Source organism: Neolamprologus brichardi, chromosome 23, assembly GCF_056152115.1.
Source record: "Neolamprologus brichardi isolate AB-2024 chromosome 23, ASM5615211v1, whole genome shotgun sequence".
In the NCBI taxonomy this organism is placed as follows: domain Eukaryota; kingdom Metazoa; phylum Chordata; class Actinopteri; order Cichliformes; family Cichlidae; genus Neolamprologus; species Neolamprologus brichardi.
The window spans coordinates 28363289-28387195 of NC_142125.1; the positions used below are offsets into that span (position 1 = coordinate 28363289).

The 23907-nt window shown below is 40.2% G+C and overlaps 1 protein-coding gene across 1 annotated transcript; it reads right to left on the reverse strand.

The window, feature by feature from the left end:
• Positions 1–1319: 1319 nt before the first annotated feature.
• On the reverse strand, positions 1320–22858 carry LOC102789602 (uncharacterized). The gene is made up of 10 exons (XM_006792770.2): positions 22657–22858; positions 21023–21168; positions 11874–11955; positions 11502–11637; positions 10969–11171; positions 10124–10260; positions 9820–9961; positions 9447–9728; positions 3618–9093; positions 1320–2677 (listed from the first exon to the last, which is right to left on the reverse strand). The coding sequence occupies exons 1-10, from the start codon at positions 22780–22782 to the stop codon at positions 2661–2663; spliced, it is 6747 nt and encodes a 2248-aa protein (XP_006792833.2). The 5' UTR covers positions 22783–22858; the 3' UTR covers positions 1320–2660.
• Positions 22859–23907: the final 1049 nt, after the last annotated feature.

Consider the following 23907-nt stretch of genomic DNA (forward strand, 5'->3'; position numbering starts at 1 on the left):
AACCTCTAAGTGGCCAGTCACAACAACTGAAAGCCATGTCGATGGTCAAGATGCCTGCTGAAAGATGAAAGGTGATTTAAAGGACAATGTGGCACTGTTGTTGGTGCCAGGCATGCTCTGTTTCAGAAACTGCTGACCTGCTGGGATTTTCCCACACAACCAACTCTAGAGTTGACAGAGAAATTTCAGAAAAAAATAAAATATCCAGTCAGCAACAGTTCTCTGGACAATGCCTTGTTGATGCCAGAGATCAGAGAATGGCAAAGCGACTTTAAGTTCATAGGATGGTGACAGAAACTCAACCAACCACTTACAAATGCACAAGACTTCAAACCTCGAGGCAGCAGCAGAACTCCTCACTGGGTGCCATTCCTGCCAGCTATCAGACCACCGTTCATACAGGCTCAACAAAACTGGACATTAACAGACTGGAAAACCTGTCTGGCCCGATGAGTGTCCATTTCTGCTGTGATATTCAGATGGTAGGCTTAGCATCAACAACTTAAAACCATGGATCTATTTTGCCTTGTATCAACAGTTCATGGTGCTGTTGTTGATGTAACGGTTATAGGTAATATTTTCTTGATACACTTTGAGACCCTGATTATTGCTGCTGACCATGTCTGTTCCTTTATGACCACAGTATACCCATCTTTTGATGGCTGCTTATAAAAGGATAACACATCATGTTGTCATTATCATCTCAAACTGGTTTTGTGAACATGAGTTCACTGTATCCCTACAGTTAGTAGTTACCAAGAGAGCACCATGGTGATTTACATCATGGATGTGTTGTGTAACTCCATCATGTCAATATGGACCAAAACCTTTGAGGAATGTTTCCAGCTCGTTGAATATGTGCCATTAAGAATTAGGACAAATCCGAAGGCAGAAGTTCAACCCACCACTAGAAGGTTGTACCAAATAAACATTTAGTAAGTTTAGGTCAACAGCTAAATGTGAAATCAAATTTAGCTTGAAATGTATATAATTATTGTAGATCAGGGTCATATCACTATAAGCCAATATCTTACTAGGCTGTTCTGACAATGACAGTCTGCAATATGATTTATTGCACAGCAATGTTACGTACCACTCTGTAGAAACACACCTTTGAAACACATGAAAATATTTGAAACTTTAATATTAACATGGGCTTAAAGGCATGCAAAAAGGTAAAAATGATACTATAATTCTATTTGTCTGTGTCATATTTTTATCCAGAGCAGTAAAGTATTTCATTTCATAATTGTGGAGTAAGCAGTTCTTTCCTCTAATTTAAAGGCAATATGTCTCACATAATCACCAGCAGAATCAACACAATTTGAAATAAGTTTTATTTTTTTTCTTCAAGAACAAAATATAAACCCAGCTCCAACATCCCCTTATATAATTAGCCATTGAAACTCTTCAAATATTTACAAAAGATAGAAAATAAAACATAAATAAATATAACCTGCTGCTGCTTGAGAAAAGACTGGTTTGGCCTCCCAGTAACACTTTAAACTGTTTATTCCTGCCGCTTATGTTTCTCTCTGAAGGAGAAGATTCATCCAAATAAAGAAATCAAAAATGTCTCTATGGTTTAAAAAAAAAATTACAATTACATGATTAAATAGAAGCCAGAGGGTCAGTTCCTGAACTGTCAGGGAATTACAAACAAACAAACGATGATAAAGAACCAAATCCAACAATAAATTAGTGGGATACTGGCAAATTTTGGTGGGTCTCAGTTATTGCTTGGTTCAGTTTTCCAGATATGATTGAAAATCAAGCAATTTTCTTTATATCATACAGTGTTAAAGAAAACGAGCAGCTTTTTATGTTGCAAAAAGAGTAAAGAATATTGAATTCACTGCCAAAAGAAAACCAAAACCAAACTGTTAACTGATTAAGAGATTGGTGAGCACTGACTCCTACTGGTTGCTCATGGTAAGGACAAGCAGCTTAGACCTAATCAACCACATTTTTTTTAATAAGAAATACAATTAGTATTTAAACAAGAAATATTCAATAAAAACTTCTCAAAGAGGACTTTGATACCGCAATCTTACAACTTTAGAGTTTAGACTCGGTCTAAATTAGCATGTTAAATCAGCATGAACTTGCAAAGGATTCTTTCACTGTATATTCCCACCACTACCAGTCAAGGGTGGGACAAATTAACTGAGAAATTTTATGAGAAGAGTGCAAAAAGCAAAGAATATTTTATGGCTTACTGTGAAAAATATGTATCCTTATTACAGCAACAGCCTTGTCAGTTTATTTGTTTTTTCACAGCTTTCAACAGCTTTCATTGTCTTTAACCCACAATGCTTAGCGTCCAAACCAGGTATAACAGCTGGAAAACAGCATGGCAATTCCAGAGCAGGCACTTCAGTATCTCTCTTTCTCACAAACTGACTGGGATTCAGTTCAGTAGCTGTTTGCACTGATTGGCTATTAGATCAGGCTGCTCTCGGGCCTTACTCTTTAGATACACCCCACAGCAGAAATCCGGTAAGCCTGTCAGTTCTTGCTGTGCGTCTCCAGATGCATGAGTCTTTGCACAGAGTAACAAGCAAGCCATTCAGAGTGCACTAATCTGCTGAGGTACAATCCATCCTTGGGCTCCATGTAGGTCCACAGGTGTTGTATCCCAAGCCTCAGTTCTTTTCACTTCAATTAAACACGATGCCTTAACGTTACAAAGAGGAGGAAAGAACAAGAGAGAAAATTATGTTAGAATCATAAAATAATGTTATGGTACAACATCCTGGCCCGCCCGCCCGCACGCACACACATGTGGGGACCTGATATGTTTAATATGCTGCTGAGAATATAGCCCAGAAGAAGCGTATAGTATAGCTTTTATTTTGGAAAGAGCCATTTCTCTGTAATAAACTCTCTTTTCCTAAGATTTTTTAAAATTACTTTGTTGTTTCAGCAACATTAAATTTAAAAACTGTACTACTGAGTTAAAATATATATTTATAATTTTAATAAATGACAAATTAAAAAGGCATGAACATTTTTTTGTATCGAAAAAATATCAAACCGAACCGCGGATTTTAATAATACTAAACATACAGAGGGCTGTTAAAAAATAAAAAAAGTTTACCCAGGTCATTTTACTTTAAGTCAGTTTACTAAAAGTGAGTGATAGTGTCAGCTGAACGCAAGAAAAGTCTTACGGCTCTGTCGCATGCATACATATATACACACACACACACATATATACACACACACACACACATACACACACACACACACACACACACCTACACACACACACACACACACACACACACACACACACACACACTATATATATATATAAATAAATTCACATATTTGAACTTCTGGCATCAATAAAACACAAGAAACATTATTAGAACACTATCAGCACCTCTTGACAATTATACCATTTAGATAGACAAACTCATTTGTTCTACTCTTTAAACACTTGTCTGTATGTGCAGCTGACTGTTATGACTGTGCACAGACTGTTTGTAAACCTCTGCACTGCACTGAAAAGCATGTTTCTCTTTTACCATTTTTTACTGATTTGGACCACTATGTATTGCATAGAAACTTAAGAGTATGATTTCCATCAGTAGCCAAGACAGCTTACTCACCCTCGTCATCGGAGTCAAATCCAAAGAGGTCTGAGCATTTCTGCAGCTGGCGATGACTCTGCAGTTCCTCGACACTGTTGAACGTGGCGAAACAGTTGGCACATCGTTGTCTCTGCATGGCTGATGTCAAACAGACCTGTTCTAAATCGTTGCTCATCTGAGACGCCAGGACAGAAGATGCATCCTTCCTTCGTTTTGGCATGGTGATGTACTTCTCATCCAGGTATGCTGTAGGCGGCAGACGCATGTACGGCTTTTTGCTGTACTCTGCAAGAGTGTCCTTGCACACCGAGGCCTTCGTGTCTTCAGCGTCACCTGACATCTGTCCATTTGTTATCACAGAGTATCCAGGTCCAGTATTTGTAGCCTGTGCCGTTTCTGCAGAAGGTTTCTCTCCATCACCCACTGGGCTCCCATCAGCGATCGCTTTGGCCTCAGCGAGCGGTTGCACTTCAGATTTAGACTTTGCAGGCTTCTTAGATGCTGACAGAGCCGCATTGTCTTTGCAATGTTTCTTCACTGTCTTTGCATCATCTTTCTGAACACGCTTTCGCTTCTTATCTGCTTTACTGGGGTCTAGGGCTTTCTTTCTCTGGGATTTTTCCTTATTTGTTACCTTCGGCATGCTTCCTTCAGCCGCAGCAGGCAGACAAGTCTTTTCATTTAGGATGTCAGAAGTAGCAGCAGGTGTGGAGGAAACTGAGCTGTCTAATGGTGCAACTAAGTCTTCTTGCTTTCCTTTTCCCTCCTCGTCAACAGGAGCAGATTCTGCCGAGTCGCCCTTTTGCTGAATGCATTTTGACTTTGCCGTCTTTTTCTCTTTAGACATTTTGCTGCGATCTGCTTTGACAGACTTTTTGGTCCCTCTTTTGTTAATATTTTTGTGCTTCTTATTTACATTGCCTGAGTGTGAAGAAGCAGTTCGAGTAGCCTTCCCTTCTTTTGTTGCTATTGATTTCTTTGACCTTTTCTCCCTTTTTAGTTTCTGCACTTTCTGTGGTGTGGGTTGAACACCTGAGCCGTTAGCTGGCACAGAGTCACAGGAGCCATTGTGTGTCACATCTTTGTTTTTCACCTTCACCTTTCCCTCATCAGCAGAACCTTCTGCTGCTCTGGCCTCAACCTGATGGACTTCCGATGTAGACTCAACAATTTGTATTAAGGCTGGTTCTCTAGTCTGGGAATCCCTCCTGACAGTCTCCGTGTTGACTTCATCATTTACCATCTTGTGCTTCTTTTCCTTGTTCGAGTCTGAGGAAGCAGTCCTTGTTTTTTTGTCTTCTTTTATAACAAGTGATTTCTTTGATTTTTCCTCTGTTTTTAACTTATGTGCCTTCTCAGTGGTGGGAGGTACGTTTAAGCAGGGAGCTGGGACAGAAAGCTCTGAGTCACTAGTAACCTTTTTAGTCAAGTCTTTGTTTTCCACCTTTACTTTTACTTCATCATCAGCAAAACCTTTTACTGCGGGTCCTTTGGCCTCAACTTGTGGGACAGCCGATCTGGATGTGGCATGGCTTTTTAAGGCAGGTTTTGGGTTTTTCTTCAAAGTCTCATTGTTGTTACTGTTTGCAATCTTCTTTGCCTTCTTGAGATCTGAAGGTGCAGAATGATTTTTAATTTTAACCCATCTTCTTAGTGACCTGTATTTTTTAATTCCAGAGTTGGTGATGCCTGATGGTTTTGAACTGTTAAATGATGAAGACTTTAGTTGGACATGATTCCTTCTGATCTCCTTGCCCACCAATTTCTTCAATTTGCTGGTTGACATGGCTCTACGTTCGCCTCCATCTTGGACCTGCTGACTTTTCTCTTTCTTTAGCTTGTTACTCTCCATTGCACTGACAGCTTTCTCTCGAAGCTGGGCAGGGCTCTTCTGAGCCTTGGCCAGAGCAGTTTTTTCTTTCACCATTTCACCCTTTTGACCAGCGTTAATCTTTTCATCATCCATTGCATTATTTAACTTGGGTGGTCGACCTCTTTTTTTAGGACCTTTTGTGTTTACTTTGATTTGTTTTTTCTTCTTCGGGTTATGCCTCACTTTGCTGCTGTGTTTTAACAATGATGATGAGATAACTTTGTGAATTTTGGGAGCCATCAGGGTTGTACTTGTTACTTGCCCTTTTCTCAAATTATGCCTTAATCTATTACTTGAATCAGTAGGCTGTGCAGAGGTTTCCTTGTTGGAAAGACTCTTCAATACATTTGAATTCTTGCTCTCGTTTTTCTTTTTCAACTTCTGTTTTATCAAAGATGATCTGCTGATGGAGAGAGGAGCAGCTTTATCTTGTATTCTTACCAACAACTCTTGACTTGCCTGTTCTCGTAACTTTAGTGCAGTCTTCACACTCTCTGTCTTCTTTGCAGCGGTGAGACTATCTGGCAAACTCTGCTGCCGCCTCCCAGCTGATGCATCATCAAGTTTGTCGCCTGTTTGTGCATTTGTGTTTTTGTCTGAATTAGTAAATTTTGAAGCATAGTGTTCTCTTTCATGAAGGTTCAGTGCCCAAAGACAAATAAATAAATGAGAGCATCCAGGGAGGCAGCACACTGCCTGCAGTGGACTGTGCTTCCTGGCATGGCGTCTCATTTCCATTCCGCTTTTGAACCTGGCAGTACAACCCTGATGAAGGCAAGGATGCCTTGGACTCCATCTGTGTCTTTCAACATGATGTTGAAAATGTTCGAAACTCCATAAAACCCTCATGCAAATACTACATTTATTGTTTCCGACACGGAACGCCAGTTCTAAAGGTTTCAGCTCACCGTAGTGATCATCGAGTACATGGTATAGAAGTGCAACACGGTTCTTTGAAATGTCAGTAAAAAAAGAGCATCCATCTGCGGGACAGCTAATTTTCTCTTGTGGCTCTGTATTTTTTTCTGTAACAACTTTCCAAATTTGTTTTGTAGCTTTCACCTTCAATTTATCTTCTGTGGAACAGGCCAACTCTTTGTTTGCTGCAGAAGAGCCTATATTTGCTCTTTGCTTTCCTTGTATCTGCTTAGCTTCCACATCCTTTTTCTGTCTGTTAAATTCCTTCTTTTTGTCGATATGCCCATTTACTTTGTGAACAGGACTTTTACTATTAAGGTGCTTAGACGTGTTATGTTTCTCTTGTGAAGATGAACCATCCACAGGCTTTTCATTGGATCTTAATTTTCTGCTTTCAGGTGGTGGGCTTACTGATGTAGGACAGGCAGTTGATTTCCTTGGTCTCCCCTTACTCTGACTCCCAGAAGATGTGTTTGCCATCTTAGCTTTGGGTTTAGGTGTTGAGACATCTTTGGTGTCAGGCACCCCATTTTCTTCGGCTTTAATCCTCTTTAGCTTCTCTATATGATCAGACAGGTGCATCATGGCCAGGAGGTCATCTGTGAACACTTTCCCACAGAACATGCACTCATCTTTACGATAATGGAACATTGCATGTGCCACAACACGAGTTCCCTTGAAATCCTTTTTGCAGAAGGTACAACAGTACTCTAACTTTGATTCCTCCGATTCTTGTGGCGTTTCCATAAGTTCGCTGTTCTCCCATGTATCTAAACTGCCATCCTGAGTTGTCCCATCAACTTCCAAGGCCTTCTGTTCTTGTAAAGAGCAGCTGGAGGTAGTCCGTATATTTTGAGGATTGTTAGGTTTACTTCCAACTCTAGAGTCTTTGGAGGCACTATTGGTTGGAGTTCGCTCTTTGTCATTCTCCAGGTCTTGAGTAAGGTGCCCAGGGGGAAGATCAGTCACCATCTCTGTTACTAGTGTTAGCGAAGATATGTCACTTATACTGTCATGGTCTGTACGTGAAGCCTCAATTTTGGTTAACTTCCATAGAGCGGCTTCATTTCTTCCCCGACTTGAGTCACTTTTACAAGGCACATGTCCTCTTGAATCTTTAGGTGAAACCGTTGTGAGATCTATCGCAGAAACATCGCTTTTGCCTTCTTCACTCTCAGTCTGGAAAGAGTTAAGTTCTTGTTCTCTATCTTGACACTGTGACTGTGCACGATCAGCATTCCTAGACTTGGAAGCAATCCCTTTATTGGAAACTGGGCGGACTTTGTCAGTAACTTTCTTTTTCCCTGATGTTAAAGTCTGAGAAACTTCAGTTTTTGAGAAATCTTTTGCTGTTGGAGCTTTGCCTAAAACCGTGGATTTCGAGGCAATAGTAACTTTCATTTCAACAGTGGGCTCTTCACAGGCCTCTTCTGCTGAAGCAATGGTGGAACCTTCGCAGATTTCATCTAAATGTGGAATTTCTGTTGCTGCTGAAGACGCTGTGGTATCTCCCATTTCAGAAGCTGACTTCTCAGAGAGCTCTCTTACTAAAGATATCTTTCCTGAGACAGAAGTCTGAATTTCTCCAACTGAGGATCCGCTATGTTTAACTGCTGCTGCTGGAAAGCCAATTGTATCCTTTGTTTCAGTGGCAGGTTCTCCACAAAGCGGATCTTTTGGAGGGCTACCGTGCACAGATGACCGTGTGATTGTGGATACTGAGCTTTGAATATTCAGCCCATTTCCTTTTCCTTTTTGCCGTCTTGCATAACAATGCAACTGCTGGACAAATATGGATGGATCCCGTGCTCTGAGAATCACCTTGTTACGATGCACAGTCTTGACGGGTGGTGATGTTGCAGGAAGCTTCACAGTAGGTTTGTAAAGAAGCACTTGTGGGAACCCTCTCTTTCGGTTGCAAACATCTTCATTAAACGCACCCACAAGTTCATTGTCTGGTAGCGAAAGTTCCAGAATTACTTGTGGAGGAGAATCTGGTTTAGAACAATCCAAAGAAAACCCTTTCTGGTATTTAATGTCTTCACTTTCATTTAACTGAGGGTTCACTGAAGATTTGTGTTTGGCATGGTTCCTGATACGACCCGTTTCTGATCTGAGAGATGATCGATGGTGCTTGTCATGTTTCAACCCATGTCTTTTGACCTTCAGGGGAACGTTCTCTTCAAGAGTTCCCGAGTCTTCTAGGAGCCACTTTGGTTTTCTAATTCTCCGTTTTGGGAGATTCTTTTCAGACAACCGTGTAATGCGTCTATGTTGTTCGTATGCTTGGCCTACACTGTCCCGTATTCTGTCTAGCTGCCAAAATGAGCGCCTCAAAGGTTCAGCAGATCTTTCCTTCAAAGGTCTTGACCCCTGGTTGCCCTTCTTCTTTGCACTGTGATCAACATTTACTGGTGTTTTTCCTGTGCCCATCCTTAGTCTTTTTGATGCAGCATTTGTATCCTCTTTATGATGCCGCTTTTTAGCGTCTGCCTGAAGTACACTTTTACTTCCTTTCTGACATGCCAACACACTTGATCGGAAATCAGAGTCTTTGGTGCAGTAGTTTGAAATCCATTTGTCCTCCATGATTTCTTCAAGAGCAGCACTAACCACTTTCTCATTCATCAGCTTCAAACAGTTGGTCCTCAAAGCAATGAGGTTCCAAAACTCTGGATCAAAATACAGATCCTTCTTCAAGACCTGAGAAGAAAACAGAAGTATGAAGTCTTTTAGCACCATTTCTACATACATGGATACTTTTCTAATTACTACATGTGACATTGTGATTTAGAACTTTGTAGACTTGTAGACACTTAGCTATTTGCAAGCCATTCAACTACTGGAAGACAAGGGTTTCTTCTCATAGCTAGCTTTTATGACAATAAATAGAAATCCATACAGTAGGAAGAAAAGACAGAATAGTGCAAATTTATCAGATACAGGAATATCATATTTTTTTTCCACAAGTGAAATGTCTATACTACTAAGACGTTACTTTTCTTAAAATAAACTTCAGTCTGTTAATATATAAACACAAAAAAAAGATGCCCAACCTGTAGCGTTTCAAAGCGAACATTATTTCCAATAGAGCTGTACTCTGCGTCGTACTCTTGATCAGGATGCATGTAAAGAAGGTAGACCATCTTGTAGGACTCAACAGTGCGCTCCAAGAAGAAGACGAGAAGAGCACACGCCCGGCATACCTCCAGATCATTGTGTAGCAGGCCGGCAATGGTTTTGTAGATTAGTGATTTCGTGAGGGTATCACAGGGAAGACAAGACTTCAGTGCATTAGCACAGAGCTCCACACAAAACTGGATACCATTGTCTCCGACCTAATTAGATATAAACAAAGGAGTTAAATATTCATCTCCATGAATATATATATAATATTATTATAGTTAATGTGTTATTATATGGTCTAACTTCTTGCAGTATGGATCTGATGAACGGGAAGATCGAGTTGACATTAGTGGCAGACAGCATCAGCTGGCGAGTCTCCTCTAGAAGAACTTGCTTGGATGTGTTCAACCGAGTATGAAGTTTAGTCCACAAGAACACAAGATCACTGCAAAGGGGGGGGAGAAAGTAGTAAAATCTGTTCTTGATAATAAGCTGTAGGGATGTAAACATTGCATTAAAAATAACTCGCCTGCTGTAATATTTGTAGAACAGCCCTCACTTAGAATAAATTTGAAAAAGTTATCCGTTTATAATACTGTTTACTTACCACAAATAGTACATATCTCCCCTCCAGAGCTGCTGGGACAGAAAGGCTGTGATGAGAGCTAACAGTAACTCATCCTTTTCTTCAAACTCCAAGTTACAGATGATGTGCACTGCATTTTTACCATTAAGATCCGCAACCTAAAAAACATTGGAAAATGACTCCTAGTTCAGGCAAGTCTTAGCCTATGTCCACACGTACCCGGGTATTTTTGAAAACGCAGATTTTTCTATGCATTTCCACCTTTCGTCCACACGTAAATGGCGTTATTGGTCACTGAAAACTGAGATTTTAAAAAACTCTGGCCAGGGTGGATATTTTTGAAAACTCAGTTTTTGCATTTACGTGTGGACAAGAAAAACGGAGAAAACGCAGAAAACGCAGCGTCAAAGGTGTGCGCATTTTTTGACGTCACACTGTGCGCCACGTTATTGCTTCGGTGAAATGAATTTCTACAATACTGCTACTGTTAATTGTACTCTCTGCAGTGTTTAAATGCTTACATATACACACACAGTTACTGTCCCTCCACACATACGACTCTGTTTTGCTTCTATGCCTCAGCTTTGTTTACTTTTTCCCACCGAGGCTTTTAGACTTCTGATTGGCCACGGTTAGGAATATATCGCCACCTGTTGCTTTGGCATGTTCCTAGCAGCGTTTTCCTTCATTTCTGCCTTTACGTGTGGACGGGATTATCTTTTAAAACAAAAACGGAAAATCTCCGTTTTCAAAAATACCCGTGTACGTGTGGACGTAGCCTTAGTAAAGACGTATATAATACAAGCATGTCCACAGAGTAAGATCACACGGAAGGAAAAAGTATTTTATTACTGCACTCTACCCACCTCTTTATGTAGACAGTCATGCTGTGAAGTTTTGTAAAGCCACGTGAGGTAGACCTGGAGGAAGAACAAGTGTTGTCCTGTGTTGGGATGCCGAGCACAACACTTAGCCAGGGCCATAGCTTCAGCAATACGCTCACAGGATAAAAGGTAGCGCACGCGAAGCTCAAAGAACACCGGCAGCTGAGAGCTGATGTATCCATCCACTGAAGGAAAGCCAAGTCAGAACAGAGTTTTACTTTGTACGAGAACAACCAGTGATAACACAGTTTTATGTTAGATAACCTGCAGACAGCATTAAGAATTTACAATGGCCTCTGGAGGAGCAGAAACCTAACTTTCCTCCATTCAGCAAATGAAATGGTTGATTTCTGACAGAACATGAGAAATTATTATTAATTAAAAAAAAACAAAGTATGGTATTATAAATTTTTCTTTTAATTTTTAAAAGACAACTGATTAAAATTTAAAGTTAGCTGGTGTGTTACAGTTACTCCAGTACTAGCATTTCTACAAATAATAACTACATCACTGACCGTCATTCTGAGGTAAACTGGACTCGCTGAGGATTGCCTGTACGGTCGGGTTGGCCCAAGGCCCGCCGCCCTGAACCAAACGCTCCACCTGAAGTAAGTGAACATTCTGGTGCTTTGCAAGAGCCAAATAACATTCCTGGAGGAGAATACAGAAAAAACACAAAAGTGTCTTAATTGTGCTATCGTGCCACAGAGTACATAAAAGATGGGACCACAAAATAACTTTTAGGTACAGCAACAACGGTCTAGCCCAAATGATGGAGTGCCCTGACAATAACATATGCAGTGAAATGAATGATAATGAACATAATCAGATTTGACAAACATGCATTCACTGTTCTATTGGGAAGATAATAAGCTCTTTATTCTCACCTGGAATGTATGAGTAAAGTGTTTCAGTGGCCCCTGACAGAAGTCGTTCTGGTCAAAGAAAAGCAGCAACTCAAAAACACTCCTGTGGAGAAATCAAAGGAATAAATGCTCATTTCCAAGCTACTTTAAAACTTAAATCTGGATATTCCGAGTAAACTAGCTATCTGTGTGGCTCTAAGGAACTCTGTTACTGAGGGACGTGATGAAATATAAAGGGTTGATGGATATATTTAGGTCAGTGACCTGGCAGCATGTTAATGCTTTCTTTGGCTTACAAATTTGCTTATGAGCAAAAATAAGCAATGAAAACAAATTTTTACTTCACTTCCATAAAAGCTGCCACCAAACACCCACAATTAAGATGCTGACATCTACACTGAAACTAAGGAACTACAAAGGATTTTCTGTATTTTAACTTCATATGTGGCTAATTTTTAATTAATGTTTTTTATCAATAGTGTGTAATGTGTCACGTTATGTATGTGCATTTTCAAGAGCCTTTTACACAAGGCCAGCTTCTGAAATGATGAACAACTCAAAGGAGGAATTGAGAGTATTATGCAAACATTAAAACTTTTTCAGCAATTTAAGATGTATGTCTGGCGGTACTTTTTAACTGTCAACTAGATCAGTAATAAGCCTATATTCTTACAATGCTTTGGTACTGGAAGGGTGATAAAAGCTTCTCACCAAGTGTTAGACTAGTTGGGAATAAGTGTGGGGAAAAAAATGTGAAAAAGCCAAAAGGGAAATCATCTTTGTGAGAGCTTTTTAGTCGTGTCAACCTACTTCACCAGTTACGGATACCTCAAAAACTACAAACGTGCAGAAAACGCCAAACTGCCAACCCTTTGCTGTTAGCTTTCGCCATGCCACATTTGCTCTCAAGCTAGCAGCTGGTGCACTGCTGCTGATGTGTGATGTAGTAAAACACTGAACAGTTAACTGAAAAGATCAGCCTGTTGTCACCAATCTAGCTTTTGGAACATATCCGGCTGAGTTATCAAATTGGTACATCCCTAGTGTCAATATATTTAATTTTGACTTTGTTGAGCATAGAGATGCCACCAGAGCAGATAACTTTGAATACCAAATGTTGAAAACTCAGCGGTAACTGTATTTATGTACCGTAAGTACCACAGGCAGATATCACGTAGGGTTGTCAGATTAGAGTCAGTTATTTACAACACTATTTATACCAACAGTGCCATCTTTGCCTCTTCCAAATGACAACTTCACACAGGATTCCTGCAAACTTCAGGGCTGTGCCATATTACATCATCCATAATAACACCTAGGAATGCCATATTGTATATTGCTATAGCAATATCATGAATTTATTGTCTCCGTTATGCATAACAACAACACTAGCCCAGGCACATTTGAGAGGAAGAGCTGCTTGTCAATCTCCGATCATAATTCCGTACCTGAAAATTGAGTTTCTTCAACAACTTCCAACAAAGCACAAGAAAACTGTTTCTGTGAAAACAACATATGTATTTTGTAGGGGTGCAACAATACTCTTATCGATATTGAACCATTCGATACAGTGCTTTGGGTTCGGTACGCATATGTATCGAACAATACAAATTTTTTTGTTTACTTTATCAACTTTTCTTCTGATGATGCTGTCTGTGTTGAGCGCTCAGTGGATCTGCGTTCGACTACTCCGCCTAGGCTGCACTGTCGAGTGCAGATCCACTGAGCGCAGCGCAAGCTAGCAAGACAGAAGCTAAGCTCGTTGCAACATGGCAACTTCCTCAACGCTACCCGAAATTGAACCTCCCCCACCCTCATTCAGATCTGGCGTTTGGAACCATCTTGGTTTTCATGTGACGTATGACCCTGATGGTAAGCGCGTCATGGACAAAAGTAAAACAGTATGTCGGATGTGCCACGCAATGCTCAATTGGTGGGAACTAGAGCGTTAGCGCAGTTTGCTCATTAACGTGTTGACGCAGTCCAGCCCCACACATGGGGCGATCCGCGGTAACTTGTTAAGAGAGATTTGTGGCGTTATGGTGTTAATGTCATTTTAACGAGATAAACGCTGACAGCACTAGAGGGAACACAACCAATATGACTGCACATTTACGCCGACATCCTCCTAAATGGCCTGCAGTTGTATAGCGCTTTACTAATCCCCAAGGCATGAACATTTTTTTGTATCGAAAAAATATCGAACCGTGACACCAAAGTAAAAAACTGTGAATTTTGTGTATCGTTGCACCCCTAGTATTTTGCCACTTGAAGCAAAAATCAATAGACACACTATCGACTACAATCAGACTACAAAAGAGAAGATACTAGCAGAAGGTATGACCCAATGTAAACAGCTGACGCCAGAGCATCACTTGAGCACATGCTAGTTGCACTACATATGACAGGAAGAGCAAACAGAAAATGGAAGTTACTGATGCCGCTACATGGTGGAAAAGCAGGGCTCTAAGCAGCTGAGTGTAAGTGTTAAGGAGTTATTTTTATGCTTTTACTTAAAAACACTACCCAGGCTACGTTGTAGCTTACATTTGACTTGTGCTGTGTCTCTATTACTGCGCTGTAATACTGCTGCTGTCACCAAGTGGCAATAGAGTCACACTTCAAATTAGGCAGTGTGTTAACAATGGCAAGCTCATTGGAAGAGAAGGATGGAAATTGCCCTTTATTTACTTACACTTAAAAATGCCACCGCCTGCAAGCTGAGAGTAGCAATAAAACAATTTTTATATATCAGCTTTTTTTTCTATATTTCAAGAAATATAATTATTCTAAGAATTTTCTTGAAATACTAGAGCTGTGCGATATGACCAAAACCTCATATCGCGATATAAGACATTTATCCTCCCAACAACAATATATATCACAAAAATTTTTACATTTTCTGTAAATTCTGTAACTCTCGGGCAACTCTACTTGCATGAAGTGTTTTCAGCTGGGCGTTATGTACCTGGAGTCGAGAGTTTTGACTGACATAAGTTGTAACGGCCACCATTTTCTTTGTGAGTATTTATTACACTGCGTGCTGTGGGGGAAAGCCTGTTTTAACGTTTGAGTCTATTTGAGTCTTATTTTGAGCACCTGACGGCTCTTTTTTTGCTTCTCATCCATAAACTCTCTCCATACCTTTTCACATGATTCTTGCGTAGGTGGTAGACAAGGTTTGTCGTGTTTGAGTCTGAGGTATGGGCTCAAAATGTGGTCATAAATATTTTGTACTTGTAAATTAGTTTTGTACTTGTAAATCAGGATTTGTATGTGTAAAAAGAATTTGTGTGTGCGTAAAAAAGATTTGTGTGCAATGTTCCCTCTAAGCTGCGCACGTGCGCAATTGCGCACTGCTGGCGCGGTCTCGGCACACAGAAAATCTGCGTTGCGCACAAAAAAAAAAATCAAACCTGAATTGAAATTAAAATTAATACTTTAACAATTCTGTTTTGCAGTGTTAGTCTGTGAGTGACTGGCTGCTCCCGTAAGGGATTAGAACGATGCCACCTTATCCCATAGTCCAACCAATAATGTGATTTACATTCGTATATATGCAGCTAATCAACGTCGTTGACAGGCTATGACAGCGTCCTTATGTGCCGACACCGGTATTTTAGCTAGCAAAGCAGCGTGCCTGATGTGAAGTGAAGCCATGTTAATGACAACGTGTACAACCATTGGAGATGTGAGCAGGACAGATGGAACAATTGACGGAAAAAGTGTGGACTTTATACCAGTTTTTAAATCGTGTTGATAGGCCATGTAAAACCAGAGTTACAATGTTTGGTTTCCTTGCTGAATACTATCGTTGTTTATATTTACTGCGGGAAGAAACGGTAAAAACAGCGTTTTATAAGAAAAAAGGCTTGAAAGCACTCTCCGCCTGTGAGCAAAAACAAACTCCACCTGCCTCTCCCTTTCCTATTCGTCCAAAAAAGTACCATGTCGACCAATCAAAAAATGATATGGCAACGTAGCATCTAGTTGTTAAGAAACGGGGGACGTTTTAGGAGTGACGGCGGTGCTTTGAGATGTGAGAGATTTGCGACGTTTAGCGCAAATCTTGTGTAGTTAGTGTGTAGTGTAGTCAGTAATTTTGTTGTGCGTGTCAGAACAATGAGGCGACTGCTGAATGTTACAGGTGTTACAGGAGTGACACATCTCCTGTTGTCAGGCCTGCAGGTATCAGGCTGTTGTTCTCCTTTATCTTATAGTGGACAGAAATTATTTTTTGGAGTGGCACAAATAATTTCTGTGGCATAAAATTTGATGCAGAACACCTGATTGTTCTGTAAATAGTTTTAAATGTTTATTTAAAAAACTGCCTTGGCTGCATTTAAAAAAATAGCTGCAAAAAACTTTGTTGTTTGCCAAACTGAGTTACTTTTTTGAAGAAGTAACTATATAATTAATTGCCCAGCATTGGTCATTATATACTATATTTTGCAGACAGAGAGTTACAGGACTCTCTCACAGACCACAGACTCATAATACAAGTCAGAGCTTTATAAAAAAAAAAAAAAAATTAAGTTGTGTTTTCGAACATTTTCATTGTAAGTGGGCTAAAGCAGTTAATTAAAAGTAGTCTAACATAAATGTAAATGCTGTAATTTGATTATTTTAATAAACCATGTAACTTGGATGGATTAGATGCTGGCGTGACCACAGTGCACACGTCTGATGTCGCTCACAGTGGTCCAAGGGACCGCTCAGGGAGTTTGTGTGTCGCTCAGACACATGAAAAATTAGAGGGAACATTGTGTGTGTAAAAAAGATTTGTATGTGTGTAAAAAAGATTTGTGTGTGTAAAAAGATTTGTGTGTGTACTTAGCCAAAACAAACACTGCAAGTTACAAGTACAAATTTTGACCCTATATTTCTTCCTTTCATCTGATTGGTCAATGTCATGTCAATCACAAATGTAACAATCCAATCAGAGAACAGATGGGTTTGGCTGTCGGAGGGGTGCTTTTTTTGAACTGCAGGTCCTTGAAGGGAATAAATGCCCTTTTACATGCCAACCCAGCGTTTTCCTTCATCAACACGAAGGAAAACAGTCTGTGGTCATCCGAGTTTGGTGATTTTTGTGTCACAGGTCTACGTGTTTAATACTGGGAGTTCCTTAGCCTTTTCAACAGCGCTGCGGTTGGGGGAGGGGGGGGGGGGGGGGGGGTGTCTTCCTTAACGAAGAAAGCTTTTTAAGTCTTCCTTACAAAGCTTTCTTCGTTATGAATTAGCATAGATGTTTTTATTGAACATTTGAAGAACTAGCAAAAAAACCAGAAACTCTTGTAGAGGACAAAGTCAGAGATAGAAAAGACAAGGAGCAGGTGCATCTAGTACAGGTAGAGCTGCTGCAAAAACCCACAGAGCCCAGCAGCCAGCGCAACAAATTCTGGATCCTTTGCTTTTAGTTAGCATTAGCAGCACATCCTGCGTCTGATGTGAAAGGACTTTTATGCTGCGCACTGTGACTCACAGCAATGGTCCCCGGTCAGCCCTGACTTTGTGTTAAACTAATCCTAAAGTAATAATGGTATTTCTAACCACTGATATAACTTTATCCTTTCAACAGCTGCTGAAAGTTAGGGGACCTAGCTGCTATCGGATATTTATATAGAGATCCTCCAGCTTCAAACTGTATTACCCTTCAAGGACCTGCAGTTCAAAAAAGTACCCCTCCGACAGCCAAACCCATCTGTTCTGTGATTGGATTGTTACATTTGTGATTGACATGACATTGACCAATCAGATGAAAGGAAGAAAAATAGGGTCAAAATTTGTACTTGTAACTTGCAGGGTTTTTTTGGCTAAGTTCACACACAAATCTTTTTTACACACATACAAATCATTTTTTACACACACAAACAAATTCTTTTTACACATACAAATCCTGATTTACAAGTACAAAACTGATTTACAAGTACAAAATATTTATGGCCACATTTTGAGCCCATACTGAGGTGCGGACCGGTTTCCTGCATAATTCGCATAGTACAGTTTTCTGCTCCGTGTCACACTTTTCATAACCAAACCATGTCCATGCTACAGTGGTAGTCCCTCATTTAGAAATAAGGTCCTCGATTTGTTTTGATTGGTCCTTTTGTTTCTCATTATTTCAGTTTATTTTGAAAAATCTCAACAGGACCTTCAGCTTTATTGTGAACGGCTTATGTGGAAAATAAACAGGCAGACGGCGGAGCTACACGCTGGCTTTACCACAATGCGTAAAAAAAGTTGTTTATCCGTCTGTAGTGTGGTTATTTTAAATATAAGAGAAAGACTTTAAGAAATTAATATAGCCACTACAGTAACCATCAAAAAGAGGAAAAAATATTGCCGTAAACAGCAATATTTACGGCACCACGACACCACAAAGCAAACGATAGCGTAATATGAAACGATAGACGTTTTCATATTGTCACCTAATGTATATCATTATATCAAAGAGCCCTATGAAATACCATGATAACATTTGGGGCTCTGTTTCACACCCTTACTAGACAGGCAGGCACACAGTCCCTTCCCTCACTAGCAGCTGAACACTTGGAACAGCAAACTGACACCCTGGTCTTAATACGAACTTTGTGAGGTCAGTAAGGTTCCTATTTCAACAATGCTGAAGTATTAAACAGTTATCCTAAATGTTAATTTGGCCTGTACACACATTAACCTTTGATTTTTAACTATTAGCAATTACCCATATTATTTGTCTGCCAAGCTATCATTAAGGAACTGGCTTATGGCTAATAATAAAACAGTAATATTAATGCTATCAGCACTTCCCATGTGTAACATTAACAGTGGTCATTTAACGAGATAACAATTATTTATGTCTAAAAATGTTTCTCTTAAACTAGAAACTGAGAAAAGTCTATAGCAGCCAGACAGAAATGGCAGCGGTCCACCTTCAATATTTGATCACTAGAATAGGAAATGAGCGGGGCTCCAGCTACATGTGCACAAACCAGTGCTCTTCTAATCATTATTTAAAAACAACTATGCCTCTTAATTTTGTCTCTTTTCCTTCATCTGAAAATGGCACTGAGTTAATTTATTAGCTTAGCTTTATTAGCTTAAGCAGGAGAAGAAAATACAATCAGAAAGGCTGACTACTCCAAAACTAAAAAGAATTAATTAAAAAACCAGAGGAAACAATCAAAAGTTAGCACTCTGGATGAGGCTAATAATTATTGTGTATTTTAGAGCAATTTCAAACCTTTGAGTATGAAAGGAAGTCATTAGATTATATTTTCAATGACTCATGATCATGTGTGACAATTCGCACTGTGTGAAATACTGCCCACACACAATGTGAAATTAGTCTGTCAAGTGCAGCAAACACTGCACCAGCAGACCACACGCCTGTGCAAAATGTGGTCACACACTGCTCAGGTCAAGTTTTTATTATGTCAGTTTAAGCCAATGCAGCTGAGATCCAATGACAAATTTCTACATACAAGTCATGCAGAGCTGCATTAGCACAAGCTGCTGTTAGCTTTCTTACTTTCCATCTTGGTTGTACTGATAAGACCAAAATCATGTCGTTCTTATCCCCATAACAGTGTATATCACAACATAGTGTATTTTCCGTAAATCAAGTCACTGGTTTATTTAATCACCAAACTGAAAGTACTATTTCTTTTTTTTTTTTACATTTAAATTAAATAATCAAAAATGTAATAAATTACAAGGTGCTATCCCTTAATGACACAAACTGAATGACCCCACGCAGTCACGCAAAAGCTTCCTCCTGAGGCCCCCCGGCTATCATTACTGGTCTTATATGATCGTCAGGAAACTAGCCTGTCTGCGAACATCGACTGAAGAGGGTGCAGTCTTAAATGACGCGCTCCATTAAGCTCATACAAGGATATCGCCAGTGTGTGAATGCGTGTGTGAATGGGTGAATGACTGAATGTAGTGTAAAGCGCTTTGGGGTCCTTAAGGACTAGAAAAGCGCTATACGAATGCAGGCCATTTACCATGTGCTGTTCAGTTCATCCACATATCTGTTGGCGCAACGTGGTATGCTACGTTGCAAATTTCCTCCAATACTTTGGTCTGACGCGTAATATAAACGAGGCAACTCTACTTGTGTGAAGTGTTTTCAGCTGGGCGTAGTGTCCCTGGAGTCGAGTACTCTGGCCAATGAATGAAAACATATATTTGGCCACTAGTATATTTATGAGTGTTTATAAATAAATGCAGAGAAAAGCCTGTTCTAGAGTTCTAGAGTTTGCGTATGAGGCTTATTTTGAGCACCTGGCAGATCTTTTTTTCTTATTTGTAAATTCTCCATATTCCTTCACATGATTGTTGCATAGGTGGTAGAAGGGGATTGTTTCTGTGGTAGGGACGGGTTTTCTGCTCCGCGTCAGACTTTTCATAACCGCACCATGCCCATGCTACAGAGGCAGCCCCTCTTTTAGGAATGAGCTCCTGCATTTGTTTTGGCTGGTCTTTCTATGATGTCACTGTGACTATTGCAAACTGTCATCTGAGGTGATGAAAAAATATTGCAGGAAACACTGTGCACGAAATAATCAATAGATGTTTTAATATTGTCATCCGATACAGTTCGTCAGATCGCACAGCCCTATTTGTCACAGAGAGAGTGTCATCACTAGCGATGCTGAATGACTGCGTAATGTCTCAGGAACAACAGTTAACTGGTGGTGCACATAAATAACTAGTTTAGCCAATTACCACTTCCGATGCTGACTGCCAAAGGCTGGAATATTTTATCTGACTGACTAGCCTGCACGTCCCTAATTTGATCACCTCCACAGCTGACACTATGGCTACAGCGTTGCATTTCACTGCTCTTTGGAAGTCACAGAAATCACTCAACTGGTTTAGCCTCTGCAAACAGATTTAAAAGCAGCTGTGTCATTAATAAACAATTCAACTTTGTGTCCAACTATGTGTGTCTGGCTTTGTCTACATTACAAGCAAAACTATCCAGAGAAGAGGGATGTTTGGGAAACAAAGGTGCTGCTTTTATCTGACTTATACTGTAAGTACGAGCTACAGCAGCACTTATAAATAATCCAGACTACTTATAACATAAGAAAACAACCAAAAATCCCAGCAAATCTGTGGGAGCTATTTAGATCAGCAAAGAATGAAAGCAACCTTTTTAGGTAGGACTGGGTACTTACAAAGCCAGGCTACTGAGTGTGCGGAGCACGTGATCACAGTTTGATGTGAAGAAGGATGAGGCTTGCGCAAAATAGCAGAGAGCAATCTCAAGGATCCTGAGCTGAGGCAGGAGCACCTGCCAGCGAGAGGCGTACTCCTCCACCAGCTGCAAAGACAAAAACAACATCTAAACAAAAGTACAATTTTCCAAAGTACAAGGTTTTGGGTGCAAATGCAAGTACACTGCTGATGCTTCTAATCGCACTCGATTACAAGGATCTGTTTATATCACGTTATACTTTAGATCTGTGTGTTTTGGACAGCTACCTAGATTATTTTTACTTGAACATGTACTACAGGCCCATCACAAAACAATATCTGTTTACAGTTGACCTATGACATCCTAATCCGTATGTTGCCCTCTAATGGTGGAGATCCAGCTCATCTCCAGTGGAACGCAGTGAAGTGTTAACCCTCAGCCAGTGTTTAGTTTAGGCCGAGGGGTGTCAAACTCCAGGCCTCGAGGGCCGGTGTCCTGCAGATTTTCGATGTTTCCTTCATCCAACACAGCTGATTTAAGTGGCTAAATTGCCTCCTCAATATGTCTTGAAGTTCTCCAGAGGCCTGGTAATGAACTGATCAGTTCAGGTGTGTTGACCTAGGGTGATATCTACAACCTGCAGGACACCCCTGGTTTAGGCCCTCATCCAACTGCAACAATTAGTTCCCTACTAAGCTAAATGTAACCATGTTAGCAAAGCATGAAAGCCCGAGTCTGGCATCTTCTTTATGAACAACAAACTCAATAACATGTGTGATATTATTTTAAAATATGTAGTGCAATAATTACTTCTCATTTTGTTATACTCCCAAGCTCTAGCACCCCAACTTCAGCTCCAAAGAAATCAAGTCAAATTACATATGCTGATGCGTCACGCGTTTAATGCTTACTTTTAAAGTTTGGATGGCTTACAGCTGGGATTTGTCAACAGGAAGTAGTACACCTGGCTATTTCTAGTGTCAGTAATTGGGCAAACAAGATTTCATCTCTCTGTTGTTAACAGTGCAGGGTTATTAGTTACTGCCATTTCAATGCGCTTTTGCATAAGATGCAACCACTGTGAGACCATTTAGTGATGGCAGGAATTGTTTTCCACTGCTGTGACATATCGAAAGGTGGGCTGTAAAACAAACGCCCGACAGCACAGGATAACAAATATTAACTCAATTTCAGCGTAATCGCTGCCAAAACGTAGTGTAATCGTGCAAAATCCTGACCAGCGGGTAGTTAGTAAACATTCAGCGTACAACCATGCTAACTTGCAAGCAAATTCTGGGCTAGCTGGCTCAGGCGATTAGCAAAGTCAACCTGAAAACTGGTGCATTAATCATGCACTGTCACTAAATCACTGCTTAAGTGGCTCGCATGTTTTGCTAAAATCGTGTATATGCGGCCTTGGATTACTTGACACGCTGTTTGTCACGCAAATATGCTTGTTTTTAAAGCGACTACTGCTAGTTAGCTAAATGATAACGGGCTTAGCCGCTAATGCTAGCCGTGTGTAACTAGTAATTCTGGGGGAGGGGAGTCGGCTAACATATATGCTTATCTTTGACAACAAGCACGCCGCTAACTTCAGCTACGGCTCCATACCTTGCAAAAGTCAAAGCAGAACGCTTCGCTGTCGCCTCGGAGTTCATCGCTTGAGTAGCGGCTAAACAAAATCTGCAATTGTTTTTCTAGACCCTCTAACTCGTACACACTGCTCTCCTCCGCCATACTGCCTGTCTAGCCTCGCTCGTAGCAGCCAGCACACAACACATACGTCGCCACAGTCAACGACTTGCTGATTGGATACCGGGAGCGTGAAGTGACGCGCTCATTTACTAGACCAGCACGCGCCGATGGGAGGGCGGGATACCTATGACAACTTATAGACGCCCAGTTACGCTATCTTCCCGGTAATTACGGTGCTACCAGAACACCATTACATGCGCCACAAACCACATGGCGAACACAAACACGGCGCGTTAATGACTTAATATTTGCGTTCACGTCCCATTTATAAGCTTGGAAAAAATCATTGTGCATTTGAACTGGTCTAACTTAAGTTTTACGATTGCATTTATTAGTCCCATTACTACTATACAACAATAGAAAAAAATGTAAAATATACAAAGTAAAATAATTATAATTTCAATATACAATGATACAATTTGACATTTTTGAAAGATTAGTCAGAGGCGTGTGTAGAAGGGGGGCGTGAGGTGGCACAACCCCCCACCCGAAATATGATTATTTCAGTATTTCCACACACTCCAGATTTTTCAAATGCAATTACTGTACTTTATATTCCATACTATTTATTTTGAAGCTTTGGTTTTGCACATTAATTGCATTATTATAGATCACCCTGCTGAGCATTATGTAAATATTTAAAGTCAACAATGGCTGCAACATTAAAGAGATATATACACACGTCAATTAATTAATAATTCGAATCTAGTAATGCATATGATTGTGAAAATTGTCATTGGTTGGTTTTGACAGTGTATGTAAAAACCACCCAACACTACTGAAAAAAAAAAATCACACTTATGGCCACTTCAATAGGTACACTTGTTTAACTGCTTGATAATCCAAATATCTATTCGGCCAATCAAATGGCAGCAACTCAACATGTTTCTGCATGAGTAAAAGTGCCTTGTTGATGTCAACAATTATAGGAGGCTGCTTCCAGCTGATAGGAAAGCAACAGTAACTCAAATAACCACTTGTTATATGCAGAAGACCATCTCTGAAGCAGCAGAAGACCACACTGAGGCTACACAGGCTCTCTAGATCTGGACAATGGAAGATTGTAAAAACGTTGACTGCTCTTGGCAGTCTGAAATTTGTGAAATT

Coding starts and splice junctions, on each gene's coding strand:
- LOC102789602 (XM_006792770.2), bottom strand. CDS start 22,782: ATGGCGGAGGAGAGCAGTGTGTACGAGTTAGAGGGTCTAGAAAAACAA. Junction 21,169..22,656: donor TCTGCTTTGACTTTTGCAAG/GTATGGAGCCGT, acceptor TTGTCTTTGCAG/CTGGTGGAGGAGTACGCCTC. Junction 10,261..10,968: donor ATGACTGTCTACATAAAGAG/GTGGGTAGAGTG, acceptor AATGTTTTTTAG/GTTGCGGATCTTAATGGTAA.